Below are 15,756 nucleotides of genomic sequence, written 5' to 3' on the forward strand. Positions count from 1 at the left end.
GTTGGTTTACATTAAAATGCCACAGATTTACTGGTTCCAACACTGATTGAGTCAGCTTTAATGCCTCTCAGTAAATTTGTAGTTTTTTTCCATCTGCTAATATTGATCAAATGTGTATTATAATTAAAAAAAAACATGATCAGGTTAGTGCATTCCTGAACACATTGTTTAAAGATTAGAATGGTTTGCAAACTCAGCAATTCCTTTTGCTGCCTCAGACTCTCTTGCTCTGGGTTAAAACACTTGCAAATGCAAATGGGTTCAAAATGAGCACAAATGAGCTCATGGTTAGCTCAAATCCTTTAATAAATTTAAACATCTCCCCTGCAAACAGTACCTGAGGAATTAGCACTATCACTATTCCACTGCCACTTTGTATATACCTAAAAAGGCCATTCTCTCCAAAATTATATCAGGCTGTTGTAATTAGGTTTTGGACCCTAGGCAGACTGGAGCATTTCTGCAAGCAATGACTATATTTTCTGAGAGTATAAAAGCATGTTAATTAAATTCCAATCCTAAAATTATTATTTTTTTTTGCGCTTTCTTCTTTTTTTTCATCACAGGGCGGTGAGTCCAGAGCTGAAGTCATACGCTCTGGGAGTTCTTTTCCTCCTGCTGAGGCTCCTGGGTAAGAAAGAATTTCCAGCGGTCAAACGCTGTATTGCCATTGTCTGGCTGCACCAATCCACAGTCAATGGAAAACCAGAAAATCGAGTTTCCTGCAGCCCATCTAAAGGGTTCTGTCTTCCTATTGTGTCCAGTATTTACACCTGGGCCTATCCACCTGCTTGTCTTCCTCTGTAGGGCGAATTACACATCTTTCTTTAAATAATTGCCTTGCAGCAGAGGTGGCGGCCAAAACTTTCTGGCTTTTTGTGTGTGACAGATCAGTGAAATCACTTAAAAGGGGCTCCCATGTCACCAATTGTCAATAATAACACCTAGTTGCCACTGGTTGGAAGCTTTCAGGAAGTGGCAGAGACAATATCAATCATTCAGTTAATGGATTTTTCTGATTCTGAGGAAGTTAAAACAAAACCTCCCAGTGGGGGAATATTAACCTCGAGGGGTCCCAACCCTATAGATGTCCCCCTTCCAGGCAATGAAGATGTTACATTAATTATAACAGTTCACGAACAGTATCTGTAAAGCTAAGAGTTGGGATCCTGTTGTCTTACCTTTGTCAAGGTTGCCATTTCGGAGTCTAGTGTCCCAGGTTCTGAGTAGTCTAGTGTGGTTGAGTCAAATTGGATTTCCAGCACAACAGTGAACCTTATCTGTGACCAGCTAGGTCGGTTTGTAAATTAATCAATGAGGGCAGCATCAGTTCTTCATCCAAGACCTTAGCCCACCTGTTTGTGCTATGGGCTTGCATAGCACCGGTGGACGACGGTTCATCTTCATCTCTCCCTCACCTGGGACATAGGCTGTGGTTTGAGTGATGCTGACATTCGGCATTTCCAAAAATCATGTGAAAAATGCCTTCTCTCACATTGAAAAAAACAGAACAGTCCTATTTGAACAGAAATCTGCCTACTTTTGTGGTCCCAATGCTTGCGGTGCTAATGAGTTAATCGCAGGTTGACCCTCCCAGCCCATGCCGGGTTGAGTGGAGCACTTTGGGTACTCGACTGTAATCATTTGGGCAAAGTACCAAGTTCAAGGATAGAACAACATTGTCTACGTCTGGAACCAGGGTATATGTCCAGTCAGCTCTTAGGGCTTACAGCTCAGAATATTTCTGTGTTCTGCTTCATTCGCAGGATTCATCCCTCCCCCTCTGATCTTCGGTGCTGGAATTGACTCCACCTGTCTGTTCTGGAGCACTGTGTGTGGGGAGCGAGGTGCCTGCCTACTGTACGACAACGTGGCCTACCGCTACTTGTACGTCAGCATCGCCATTGCTCTCAAGTCTGTGGCGTTCATTCTTTACACCACCACCTGGCAGTGCTTGCGGAAAAACTACAAAAGATACATTAAGAACAACGAGGGTGGCCTCACCACCGGAGAACTGTTTGCCTCCACCCTCACCTTGGACAACCTGGGCAGAGAAATCAGTCAGAACCCAGCCAGCAGGACAAAGTTTATATACAACCTGGAAGACCACGAGTGGTGTGAAAATATGGAGTCTGTGTTATAGCTTTGGCTCTAAACAGACACCATAACAACGAGGAAAATGGAACAAAATCCAATACACCAGTCTTTTGACAGATCACCTTTCTTTTTTTTTTAAAAAAGAAAAAAAAGTCTATTTTAAGTCCTATTCAGGCCCTAGAAAACAGTTGCTATTCTTTGCCACAAATCCAAGGTCACAGGTTAAGGGTCCATTCCATGTTCGATTTGATCTCCACAAGGATGACATCAGTGCAGATGGTTTTCAGGAACCAGATGTTCCAGTTGTCACCTCTTACTGAGCACTGACAGGCTGCGTTCTCAGTCTTATTGGTGTTGAACCATCTACCCCGATGGCTCTGTGTTGCTCACAGAAAAAAAAGAACAGTTTTCTTCATTATCCAAACTTTTCACTAAAAAAGTGTCAAATTTATTTTTTTTGGTTTTTATAACATACTCTACTGAGTTTTTTTGTACTTGCACATGGGTAGTTGTTTACTACTCAGAAGTTAAAGCTAAGAGTCAAGGAATCTTGCTTTGTAAACTTCAAGTCTAGTGTCTAGTGTCTAGTCTAGTACAGGAAACACAGTAAAGAGGATCGGCATTAATCCATTTACAAAAATTTGTATTCTGAGAGGTCAGTGGTATCCGCTGCTGTTGAAACTGAACATCGGCAGCTCATAGGAGAAAAACTACTTCAGCTTTAGCTACATTTCTGCCCAAAATTGTTGCTTTTACTTCATGGAGCACAATGTTTATTTTGCTATATGTTATGCTTCAGCCTATGCAGTAACAGACATTTTTTATCTTTCATTGAAAACACTTTTGAAACACGTTTCTAAAAGGGTTCCGGAGAGCAAACGAGATCTGGGAGGTTTGTTTTATTTAATTTTAAGCTGTTAAAATTCAAATAAAATAAAGCCACATAGATTAATCGCTTAGCAAACTTCACATTCTGAAGAACCTAGGAAGGACTAGGGACATAAATACCAAAAATGTTCCAAATGAAATTCACTAACTAGGTGATTTAACTTCTTTATTTCCTTTAAAACACATTTTATATAATACAGAACACGTTTATCTATTTTCTAATTTACCGGCTGCTTTATTCACTTTGTTGTTGCTCAGGTCTCTTTTAATGAGATATTTACACAAACTTTGCTTAAACTGTAAAAAATATCAGAAGTATCATAGAAACTATAGTATTTCTGCTGGAAAAATAAAACCAGCAAATGTATCTAGAAAGGAAGGAGCAGTTTTAAAGAGCTGCAGCCATGGTATTCTCAAGCGAGTGGGGATTGTAGTTAATGAAGAAGAGAAAAACTGTACATCACAACCTTAGACAACCAGTTAAGAGGTCAATGGTTTACATGAGGTTAATAAATTGCTGTTACACAACTAATGTAATAGCAGGCTATGAACCTTAATTATATTGTATTTAAATATGGGTTTTAAGCTTGATACCACATACACCAATGTTTTTTTTATTTGTGAAAGATTTTACTTTTTCAAGTAAAGAGACAGATCATTGCTCATCCTATTACAAACAGTACACTTTCAAGTTTGTGCTACAGAAATATTTAAATTATTTTATCCAGCAAATAAAATATTTTTTAATTACTGCTGTAAAATAAATCTGTTTGGGTTACAGTTTTCAATTTTATTTTTTGCCGAAGCCACATTTCTTTATAAGGCAATTATTATGGAACATATAAAGCCCAATTCTACTTTCAGTTGATTTTTGTCTTTTTCATTCATTTCTGACTCATTTTCGCACAGTCAGCTTCTCCTGTGTCCACTTAAAAGGAAGGAGACCAAAAGAAAAAAACTGATTTGAGTTAGGTTTCATTTAATTGCTTGAACTTGCATTTTTGTAATGGCAGGGTGTCAAAATATGATCAGCAGTGACTTCACGTTCTTCAGTATGTTACTTCTCCATTGCAGGAGGGTCTGTGAGGCAGGTCAAATCTTCAACTCAGATGAAAGATAGCCTTTCATGCACATTCCAGTTAATACAGAAACCCCCCTCCTACAAAACACAAGTTACCACTGTGCTTACCCCCATCATATTGAGATATTGAGGCAGGCACCTTTTGATGATGATCCTTCCCAACATGTATTGCACATTTTGTAGGATTTTACAATGTTTTATCCATCAGTTTAGCAAGATGAAAACTGTGATTATTATTTCCAGCCCCTCAGTATGTCATCAAAGACCTTGGGATTAATGGTTTCTGGCTTTAGCAGGTTTTGTTTTTTTCATATATCTTATTCTGCAAACGTGTGGTTCTCTGTGGAACCTGTTCTTTCTTCTTTCTAATTCACCATTCTGAAGAACTTCAAAGGTGCCACTTCAACCATACAGATTCTGAAGTAAGTTCTGTTGCAGAATTGTTCAAATGTCTGGATTTCCACAGATTGAATTAATGGTTCCATGCCACGGCTGTTCTTTAACCATACAGAAAGCGACAGTCTTTCTGTTATGCTTTTCTGAAGGCTTACACTGTGAAGTTTTTCTATTTGCATTTATTTTACATCAGATTATCTTATCTAACATGATTACAATTTACACAAATATTTACTATAGTTTTATTTGGCTGCCACATTTACCCAAAGTGATTTACAGAGATTTCAGTTACCTATTTTCCGATTCAAATGTGGTACAGACACATACACTAGGTTTGCTGGAACAATCTGAGCTATGGACTCGTTCCTGACCTGAACTCCAGTGCCCCAGCCCCTACCCCACATTCCCACCCCATCAGAAGAAGATCTGTTTGTGCAGTTGCACAGCTTCTGTTTTGGATGTTTTCAGAACTATCCAAATCATGTCATTTGTCAACAGAAAGTACCAAAGGGCATCTTAGCAAATCGTATCTCAGTTAGATATGGCTGCTTGGGTTACAGATTTCAGTTCAGGCCAGGAACGAGTCCATAGCTCAGATTGTTCCAGCAAACCTAGTGTATGTGTCTGTACCAAATTTTGTTATCAACTATGGTCTATTATCCGACCCCACTGCTTTCTTAAGCTTCAACTGGTATTTCTTTATTTATTCTTCTGGAAATTGTACTTCACTGGGCTTCTCTTCCAGAACATATCATTTATCTGTGGTGTCTATCACTTATCTTAGGCCTGACTGGCTCACCTGCATTTAACAACCAATGTGTCTGTACCCTGTGACACAGATGGCTTCTAATAATAATAATAATAATAATAATAATAATAATAATAATAATAATATAGCAGTACTTAATGATGTCTAAATCAATACTGTACTCGCCATTTTCTATTTAAACGGATTTATATTAAATTCACCTAACCAAATAGGGAAAGACTTAACTAAAAGGAATAATGTGGCACTTTCTGTAAAAAATCCCCTTTAAAGTACAATCAAAGATACTGAGGAACTGCCAGTTACAGTAATACGGAGAACAGTAACTGGGATTGCTTTATTTTCACAACATACAGTAGATGTTTCAGTGACAAAATCGGTGGAACATAATTGTTTTACTGCCACACTTTAACAGTGACCTCTCAGCATGTTGGAAGATGAATTGCTTAATTGCCAGGAAACTGCAGGCCTGACATTGCAAGTGACCAGCTTCATGGGGAAAGAGATATTTGCCAAAATCCTATAAGAATCCTCCCACTCTCTTGTCAGATCAAATGGGCTCCAGTTTTACCTGAGGGCCTGAAGAGAGATCAGGGATCATGCTCCTGTTACTGTGACAAATGCAGCTCTCCCTACACCTGGCAGATTCCATTCCTGGTGCTTGTGGGCTCTGAACACGCACAGTGTTGCTGTTTAGACAACAGATAACTCCGCCAAAAAAACATGGGGGTGGCGTCATGTCTGAAACTCACTCAGTGCGCTGAGCCCTATTGCATTTCATTGACATATTAATTGATGATGCAGCATACAGTCACCTATTTTCACAGGCCCCATTGCTGTGACATTAAACGCATAACAACTCTTGTGGTATGTGGACATTTCTGTCCTTCAGCTGTTCTTGGATGTTACCCATTTGTGCATCTAATAAGTCAGGTTTGTTAACAAGTACTGCCTTGCCAAACTACTTAAATCTGAGATCATTTCAGACTTAACAATAGAGTACAAATCTACATATTATTTTTTCATACACAGTAATTCTTGATAACTGTTGATAGCCACATGCAAAAGAATGTGGTCACTGTCTAACTAACAGCACCCGATCTGTTTCACACATAATAGCAACAGAGAGAATGAATAAATAAAAAAACCTGCCATTTTTTTGGAAAGGTGTATGAAATGTCAATCTGCTCAGAATCTTTTATTTTACATTTTGCGACCTCAAATTAATGTTGCTTCTCAGAGGAAAGTGCTTTTACTGTTCTCTTAAAATGCAGTTTCAAAGTTAAATGCAAATTATTCATTGCGGCACCAACCTTGAAGATTCTAAGGTCAGTAAAAGTATTAAAATTAATTGCAGATGTACTTTTTTACTTGCAGTTCTATGTCTTATAGGGAAGGACCTATGATTTTCTAAAATTGTTAAAATTTTAAAAACAATAAAAGGAACCATTGCTGACAGGGCTTAAAGACTTTGATTATAATATGACTATTAATTTCCAGACATATTTCCAGTAACATATTATGTTTTGTATTAAATTTGATGAAATGAGAGTTGCATAGCCCTGTGTACTGTAGGAAGCTTTATCTAGAGTTAGCACATTTTACTTTGGTAAAGCCCCTGCTTGTTCTGGGTATTATGGACTTAAAATCCATATAATTTCATAATTTCTTGTATAGTGACATTTTGCAGCAAACCCTGTGCTATTACAATTAAAATAAATGTCCTTTTTGCGCCAGCAGATCTGGTATCTTTGGAGATTTGGGAACGAAAAGGTATTATCTGAGAAAAATAAACTCACAAAAAAATTAACAAAAACCAATTTAAAAATAAAAACTGGCAGTGGCTGTGTCTCCTCTGTTCCTGCCAGAGCTTTGCACTGGGTGGGGGGAGCTCAAAAATATTCGGACGTGACCTGCATGCATAATTCTGTGCCCCATTAACTTTGTCCCACTGGAATGATTTTGTGGGTTATTATAAACGGGTTTAGTTTAGAACAAATAAGATGAGGTTCAAAGAAACCTTAAACTGTATATCACCACATGCCCCATTCTCCTTTCCCTGCCTAGCAATTGAACAAAAATGTAGCATGCAGTCCAGGCCAAGAAGCCTGTCCTCATCTCATGAGTAACATTGTATGATAAGAGGCTTTTAATATGGCAGCCTCTTTCCATTACTGTACTGCAACATTGTGTCTTAGGTCTACTGATCTATTGAAGTTCCATAATTCCATTCCATGTGTGAACACAGATAAAAGTTTTTTTTTTTCTCCAAAGACCCATTAAAAACCCCTTTATCTGTTTTTTGGGAAAAACTTCATTTATGTTTTTGCTACTTCCTGTACAGTATATATACAAATCTTGATATCCCTTGTCTTCTCAGAATTTCTGCTTGTATATTTTTCTCTGCCATAGAAGTGCCAAAATTATACAAATATTTTGTTTTTCACATAGCTGATGATTTTGTATTTCATTTTTATTTTTATCTGGGTCTGAGGAAGATAAAAGGGATTGTATTCTCCATTAGTTAAGCAGAAATATTACACTCAACAATTTGTAATGTGCACAGATTATCATAAGAATTCCACAAAGCTTTACTAACTGAATATTTCTGAGGTTTTATCAATGAATGGTGTACCTATGAATATTTTATAACAGTACAGATTAGGAGAAGTAAACATGTAGGTTTTTTATCACAGGCTGAATGACCTTAGGATTCTCTTTTCCAGTTTGCTATACTGTTACAAGGATAGAAAATCTGGTTGCCTCATTTGCAAGTTATTTTAGAGAAAAATTGCACTGGTGCTCGTGTTTTAAAATCTACGTACCAATTCTACACTTACTAGAGATGACTGAAATCACTGAAGATTACAGACATATGTATATACCTTTTTTATATAGGTAACTACAGTATAAACTGTGGTCGTATGAGTACCTGCATTTTAAGGTGTACCTGAAAATTTGGTTTTCAAGTCACTTTTATAATAATTGCCAAAAACTCCTAGAATAGACTCCTAATTTCTTGCAAATGAGGCTTGTAACGAAAGTAGATATCTGTCTGGTTCAGTGTAGCTTTCTGAATTACAGTCACCGCTGCTATTCCATTTTCTAGTCAAGGTATTTCATATCATCACAGTGACTTCATTTTCTTTTAACTTACAAGGGCTATTTTCGTACGGTATTAGGGTGCCGGCAAGCACATTCAGCCTTCATGCAACAGTCTTGATGCATTACAAAGAAAAAAATACAACCTCAAATGTTTTTGTTTTTATTTTGCTCGAAAGATGTAGGTATTCTGTACTTCCAGGTTTCAAACTATCTAAGAAGAGAGAGAACTGTGCATTGCTTTAATCTCACCTAGTTACAAAGCAGATCAGGCTTGTGATGGAAATTGCTTTGATATTCCCTGTTGCTCGTCACAAGTTCATTGAGTAAGGTGTGAGGATGACGAGGATGGCAGATGTATGGTTTAGGGAGACATTGAAGCTTCATACACAGGACTGCTGGAGTAGTATTGGAAATCCAGTAGACTTCATTGGAAACTCCTCTGTCTCCAAACTGAAGGTGTACTCCCTTTGAAATCAATAGGTAGCTCTGTTTGAATTAAGTGAAGCTGTTAACACTGCAGCAACAGACGTAAACTTCCCACTGAATGTTGATGATCTAGAGTTTACAGAATCCAATGCATGTGGTGACAATTCAAGCACCTGGGGCTTAAATGGCACTTAATTTAAAAAAAAATGTAAAGGAAATATATACATTTTTTTCACAACGTACAAATAGAGATATTTTATATGTTGTATATGCTTCTTCTTGCATTCTTTATTTTTTATTTCATCTTTTTTCAGAATATATCATTTTAGGAAAAAAATATGTGATGTTGTATGTTTGCTGTAAAATAAATTAAAAACTATTTTCATTCCTTTTATTGGAGTGAGTGTTACATTTATTTCTGTGCCTCTCTCAGACATGCAGTTTTGCTCTGCAGGTGAGGAAGAGGTTAACAATTCTATTCTAAAAGAAAAAAACAGTTGAAAGGTACAAATCTTTCTTTCCCCGGCATACCATTAAAAACAAGCAAAAGGTAGTTCTTGTTGTGATATGTCTGTCAGATCTTGGTTAACGCAAAAATGACTTCCTGTCAAGTGTGGAGAGACAGCACACACATCTCCATGATGTGTCATGAGCTGCTCGCTAACATAACCTGATGGAAACTGACAGATGCCGTACGTGTTGCAGGGAACTTGTCAAATGAAACCCCTTAACTACTGTATGCATCCTCCCAATATGGGAATGCCCTATAGTTCGTAAAACCATTGTTTGTAGAAAGGCGGTAACATGCTCATTATCAGTTATGCCAGGAGGCAAGGTGATTCTCAAAGTGTTGCGTGTTGGGCTTTCCTGTTGATGTATCTGTAGGGAAATTGTATAGTTTAGTCTTCACCCTGGGGATCGCCGGGCTCAGTCCTGTCTAGGTCCTGATGCTCCATGTGGAGCTGATTCAGGCTCTGGCTGGATCACTATGGGTGGTCTTGAGCTTGTTGCTGTCCAGCTCTGGGCAGCTGGACATCTGCATGACTTGGCTTGGTCAGTAGACACTAAATTCATCCTCTGCCTGACACCAGATCCCAGCTACGTACAGTAATAAGTGTGGTACTTGTTGAGACATCTGGATTGAAAAAAAGAGCATATTGGTTGCTTGACTGACAAAACCCCAGCTTCTTTTACACCTACTGTACAAACAGCATGCCCGGCTGTTTAACAAATGAACAAGAATTGACTCCACCCTGCTGTCTTCAAAAAAGAGTTAAGGATACTGATGTACTGTACCAAGATAGTGGCTTCATACACCCACAATGACCAGCTGGGTGACACCTATATCACAGAGGCTCTGTGTGTGAGGGAGGTCTGTAGTTCTCTCAAGTCAAACAAGAGCAAAAAAACAGGTTAGACAACTATGCTCCTTGCAAACTGGGGCATATACAGGCACTTTTTAAAAACAAGATCTAGAAGTGCTGACTGACTTGCAAGATCTTAAATGGGCTTAGAGAATATTTTACAGCTCGGGAGAAACAGCAACAGAAAGAACAGTCTCCTGATGTTCAGAGCCTTGTTTTGGTAACTGAAAAAAGTCCAAAGAACACACACAACATGCTGGTGTATATAGATTTAACAATCTGAGCCACTAAAGGTGAGCATGTGAATATTTTGGGCTGCATTCTGAAATCCACAGGGAGATGGTACTGTACAAGGAACCTAAAGCAGGAGCAATGTGTTTTAGTTTTAGTTAATGTCTTAGATCAGATCTGATCGGCTCAGTTCTGAACGTATTGTGACATGTAAAGAAGCTGTGGTTACACCAGAAAGTGCTGTTTTACCACCATCAAGGCTGGGAAAGATAAATGTATGTTCTCTGTGGAGTTCATAAGAAGACCCAATCAACATAACTTCTGTTTTGTGAGAGTTCAGATTTGAAAAAAAAGTAACAGTGCTTGATTAATGTCAGATTGCATGTGAACATGTATTATGAGCTGCGCTGACAGAGTCTTCTTCTGCTAAGTGATCAGGCTGTGGAACATTTTTCTCTATGAAATCAGGAATTCTGCACTTTCAGTATTATTCTGAAGTTCAACCAAACAGACTGTACCATGTATTCTTTTTTGAGTTAATTAACTTCAGATAGTTATTTCTATAACGGATGAACTCTTTGGAGCTCCTGATCTGTGAATTTGTCAAATAAGTGCCTGAGGTCTCTAGGTGTACAGGAGGTCTTGTCAAGTCTTTAAATAAATAAATGCCTCTACAAGAATTAAACTGATTTCAGGATGACTTCTTTGTCCTTGGACAGCAGATAAATAATCTTGAGAGGTCGTTAAATTTTTATGGGTTTAATTAAAAAAGGAGGGAAGAGAGAAAGGGCTTTATCACGGCAGTCAACAACCACAACTCCCAAAGCTGCCACTGAAAAATATCTGGCAAGAAAAGTTTTCTCTTGTGGTTTCTCTTTGGGACTAAAAGCCAAAACAAATAATAAGAATACTCTGCACTCATTGCCAACATATCAAAAATGAGGGCATTTTACTTCCACAAAAAATGCCCATAAAGAAGGGATTAAAACCCAAGTTTTGGCCATTTGCCATTAGAAAAAACACAATAAAGAGGTTCAAAACAGATGTTTGCCACTTGATTTATTAACACCTATACGAGAGACATCTGTTCTTGCATGCCAATAGCCCTCTGTTAAGTGTACCAATTAAACACGGGCTTGCCCATGCAAATTAAAATTCTAGACAAAGAGTACTCTGCAGCTTTGGAGTACATTAATTAGCATTGAAAGAGTTTGAGTTATGAGACTGTTATCCAAACAATTGCCTTTTGTTTATGATGCTGTTTCTCGACTCCTGTTTGCAATAAACAAAGTGTCAATGATGTGTGTTGTTGTCATGAAGCACATGATATCAAAAGCTGTTATGCTTTTTAACACAGTACTTGTCATATCCATAATTTTGGTTAACTGCATGTTGATAATCAAGAGTGCAGATAAAATGCACATATTAGTTCTACACTTTCAGTTTTTGTTTTTCTCTCAGGATACTTTTTTTTCTCACACTGAGAAATCAGACAGATTGCCCAAAGTATTATTAGACCGTGTCAGAGATATGGAGTACAAAAGCCTTGTGCGTTTTCAAGGGAAGATAATATTTGACACTACTAATCTCTATCTGATTGTAGCAAACTCACACACTTTTAATCAAGGATTTACAGTGAAGAGGAAAAGCATGAGAAATTCACTTTAGCATCCTACTACGTCTACCCTGGTCCTTTTTAAGGAGAGAACGAGAAGTGGGGATACTATTATTCTCCTCTCAACCCAACACCGGGATTGAATTAAATCTCACTTTTTCACTCTGGAATTACATATAATGTTTTCTCAGGAAAAGGACACAACCAGTTAACCAAACATTTATAAACTTGCAGATTTGTATCTCAGGCTTTTTTATTCAGCAAAATAACTGCACAAAAAACATGGAAGAGAGTGTACTGACTAATAAATATAGCTCAACAAACAGTATTTATTACAGTTCCTAAATCAGCAAATATCCTTCTTTTATACAACTGGTGTCATATGTGATACTCCAAATATAGAAACTTTCATATATCCCTGGACTATTGCATTTTGTTCATGCTTGTTCAGAAGTTGATAGGTGGGGGTTGAATTATGGTATGAACTGAAGTAGGAATTTTTCTTCAGTAATGTACTTGAATGCTATTCCATGCTTCAGTATACCCCTGCTGTGCCACCTAACCCCATGCGTACAGTCTGCGGATGGGACAGCACCATTAGTGTGAATAGCCTATAAAGCCAGACCTGTTCAGCAGCCCCACAATGTGCTGTGCGAAGCACCATGAATCTGAAAATTTAAAATACTTTCTTGCTCACTGTAGAAAGAAATATAAGGTGTGTGTGAAGGAATGGATACGTTCACTTTACTTTTTGAGAAATTAAAAAAAAACAACAACATTCAGAACATGCACTTGACATTCAATGGTGTCTTGCTTCACACAGCACAAGTAGATGAATTTAATTTCACAGGGACAGGAATGATCTATTTCGCTACCTACCTAGTTGAATATTTCATGGCAGGGCATCCTAAGGGCCATCTGCTGTTTCTACATCTTGTGGCTGAGCCCACTAAGCTGTCAATTAAGAATCCATCCGTCCCGCTGAGGACTGGAATTCTAAACATGGTGCACTGCCATCTGCTGGATATCTGTCAAAATCACACTATAGGCAGCAAGTACTCCACTGAGTCCGCTGAAAGAGGTTGGCAAGTGAATGGAAATAGCAGTGGAAGTGGTCTTTCTGTCAAAATACCAGCAGTTTCCGTTATAGTCCTGGATAAATTTAGAACAAAAGTCGAAGAAGCAATCCCAGTTTTTGTGGGGTTTGAAAATAAAAGCCTTAATGTGGAATCAGTGATGTTTCTACTACACTGGAATGAAAGGAATTCACTGATTATCAAAGAAAAACAAGACAGCAGCTCTGAACTCAATAACCTCAAAACTTCAAGAGCTGCTTGTGTCAGATTTTTACATATGATTTGTACACTGTTTGACATCTATCAACAAGCACAATGAAAGACTAGGAAGCTCAGGAAGGCTGTCAAATGTCTATGATGATAAAGATATTTCATTAGTGCCTATAATGTATCCCTCATAACACCAGATTCAATTGATAACAGACAGACAGATGAGCAATGAACAAAGTATTGGACTCCAGTTAGGAGTTATTACACCAAATTAGTTAATTAATTAGTTAAGTGTTCCATATAGCTCATTTAGTTGCTATTTGTTAAAGTAGAGCCCCAGTATATTCAATGCAAAGCAGCAGTTTAACCAATTAAAAAAAACAGAGTTTTTCCCTATAAAATATTCTCATTTTTAATCGCCTCTCCATGGATGTCTTAGCATCTGATAGTTCACATAAGAAAAGAAATATTTAATGTGCATGCTAATCCATGCCTTTAATCCCAGAGAAACCTAAGGCTTAGGCTGTGGCTTCTTTTAACTCGGAGATGAAGGGCTGGTACTTCAAACTCAAGATACACGCAGCGCTCACGAGCTGAGGGAGCTCCCAGAAGACACGGCTTAATTGTGAAAGAAGATTAAGAAAGAGGGGAGGAGCCCACAGCCCTCTTTACCAGGAGGGCTTCCTGGGGCTTCTGGGATTTGCGGGTCAGTGTGGAAATGTGGTTGTTGCTTTGGAATTTTGTCTAGATTCTGTGTATTTCTCTCTTTCTTTCTCTAAATTGCTCTGTGAATTAATGCTTTTATTTCCTACAGACAGTATGTGCCTTGACCTACACGCTAAACTGCTCTAAAATCGCCTGCTGTTTTCTTCACATTTCAGATGGTTATTGTTAGTTATGTAAAGGACACGTTTGTTGTGAATTTCTTAAACAAGAAAGTTTAGGTCTGTACACTGAAATTTCCCCTTTCGTATGAAACAAAAGGAGAAATGGCAGTGACTATTATCATGGAGATTTCTTCTGTGTTGAATGGTGTTTATATGGGGTTTCAGTTTCATGGCAGTTTGATTTAATGCAGAAGCAAAAACTGAAAATTTCAGCTCCGTAGCTGGTAGAATATGAAGCCCTTTTATATTAAATATAGTCGTTGCATGTGTCTTTAAACTAGTTAAACTGCTTAGTTCAAGGAACATTATAGGGGAAATCAAGAGAAGATAATCTGTACAGTTTATTAATGATCTCTAATATAGTTCAGCATGAAGGTACATATGGTGTGTTTACAAAAGCTAACGTTAAAAAAAATTAAACAAAAAAGCATAGACCGTTTTGTCCATAATTTCAAAAGTAGTTTTGCAGCCATTAAAGTTTCCATAACTTAAGTAAACTGCCATCAGCCTGACAGATTTCGTTTCAATCTCAAACTGAAAACCTGCCACAGGAGGTACAGCTGTGACATCTGCCTTGCTCAGCCTGAGAGATTGCAGCGATTGCAGCTGAAGGTCCCTCTCCCCCTGCAAGTTTCTAGGTCATTGGGACTGAACTGCAGAATCGGGAGACTAAAGAGAAGGAGGGGAGGCATTAAGCATTAAGAATACAATTTCATTTTTTAACTAATTCTAGAGTTTCTTATTCTAAACTAATTCTAAAATTTCTTAAATATGACGAACGTCGTTGACATTTAGACAATTTGAGTTCATATTGTAATTTGTCTGAAGGTATAGTACATGTATGTCTCTACCCTTAATAAGAGACAGAAAGGTTCCTTGTCAGCCCTGGATAAAAGGTCTCTTGGGCAAGAATTAGGGAATATATAATAGGCATCTGCTCGCTTATTTCCACTTCTACAAGCTATTTTCTGAATCAGTCAAAAACAGGGTATATATGATATATATACTAGAATACTGGTAAGTCTTGTTCCTTCGGCTTTTTCGCCTGGGCCAACACTAAATGTCTTCCTTCTGTAGCCCTGCAGCACAGCAAATATAGCCCTAAACCGAACTGACGTTTTGATGTTCAAGGAGCCCATTGGGTTGACTTGGTCCATGCCTTAGAGGATTTTTAATGCTTGAGTCAGGCCCACTTGTAGTCCTCTGTGTTCAAGGCTAAAAGTATTTAATTCCCTTAAGCCCCAGAATGTATCTGGTCTCACTTTTCTGCACTGAGTCCAGAGCAGCAATAACAAAAATTGTGCACAGTACTCGAAATCAGTTCTTTCTAGTGTGTTAAACAGCTCTGACATTACATCCCCTGACTCAAATTATACTCTTTTAACTACAGTTATATTCTGTTCTCCTTTTTATTTCTTCCCCTTCTCATAAGTAGACTAAAGTTTGTTTTTTTCTTATTTATATAACTTATTATACATTATCATGTAAGTAATGTTTTCATAAATTTGTATACGTATTTCCAGAAGGTTGAACATCTTTGTCAAAACCAGTTTTCCAGATATTATTTCATAACTTACAGGAGTATTTTGATTCTAGCTGACACACTTCACCAAG

At 37.9% G+C, this 15,756-nt stretch overlaps 1 protein-coding gene across 1 annotated transcript in view; it reads left to right on the forward strand.

Annotated features, from left to right (window-relative positions):
- The window catches only part of slco3a1a (solute carrier organic anion transporter family member 3A1a), a 67,543-nt gene extending 64,490 nt beyond the window's left edge, over nt 1-3,053 (forward strand). The window contains exons 9-10 of the mRNA XM_088921684.1: nt 567-631; nt 1,767-3,053. Coding sequence (XP_088777810.1) covers nt 567-631; nt 1,767-2,143 — 442 coding nt within the window. The 3' untranslated portion in view covers nt 2,144-3,053. The remainder of the gene's footprint in view (nt 1-566; nt 632-1,766) is intronic.
- The last annotated feature ends 12,703 nt before the right edge of the window (nt 3,054-15,756 follow it).

The sequence above is a fragment of the Atractosteus spatula genome, chromosome 7 (genome assembly GCF_055471065.1).
Source record: "Atractosteus spatula isolate fAtrSpa1 chromosome 7, fAtrSpa1.hap1, whole genome shotgun sequence".
NCBI classification, from domain to species: domain Eukaryota; kingdom Metazoa; phylum Chordata; class Actinopteri; order Semionotiformes; family Lepisosteidae; genus Atractosteus; species Atractosteus spatula.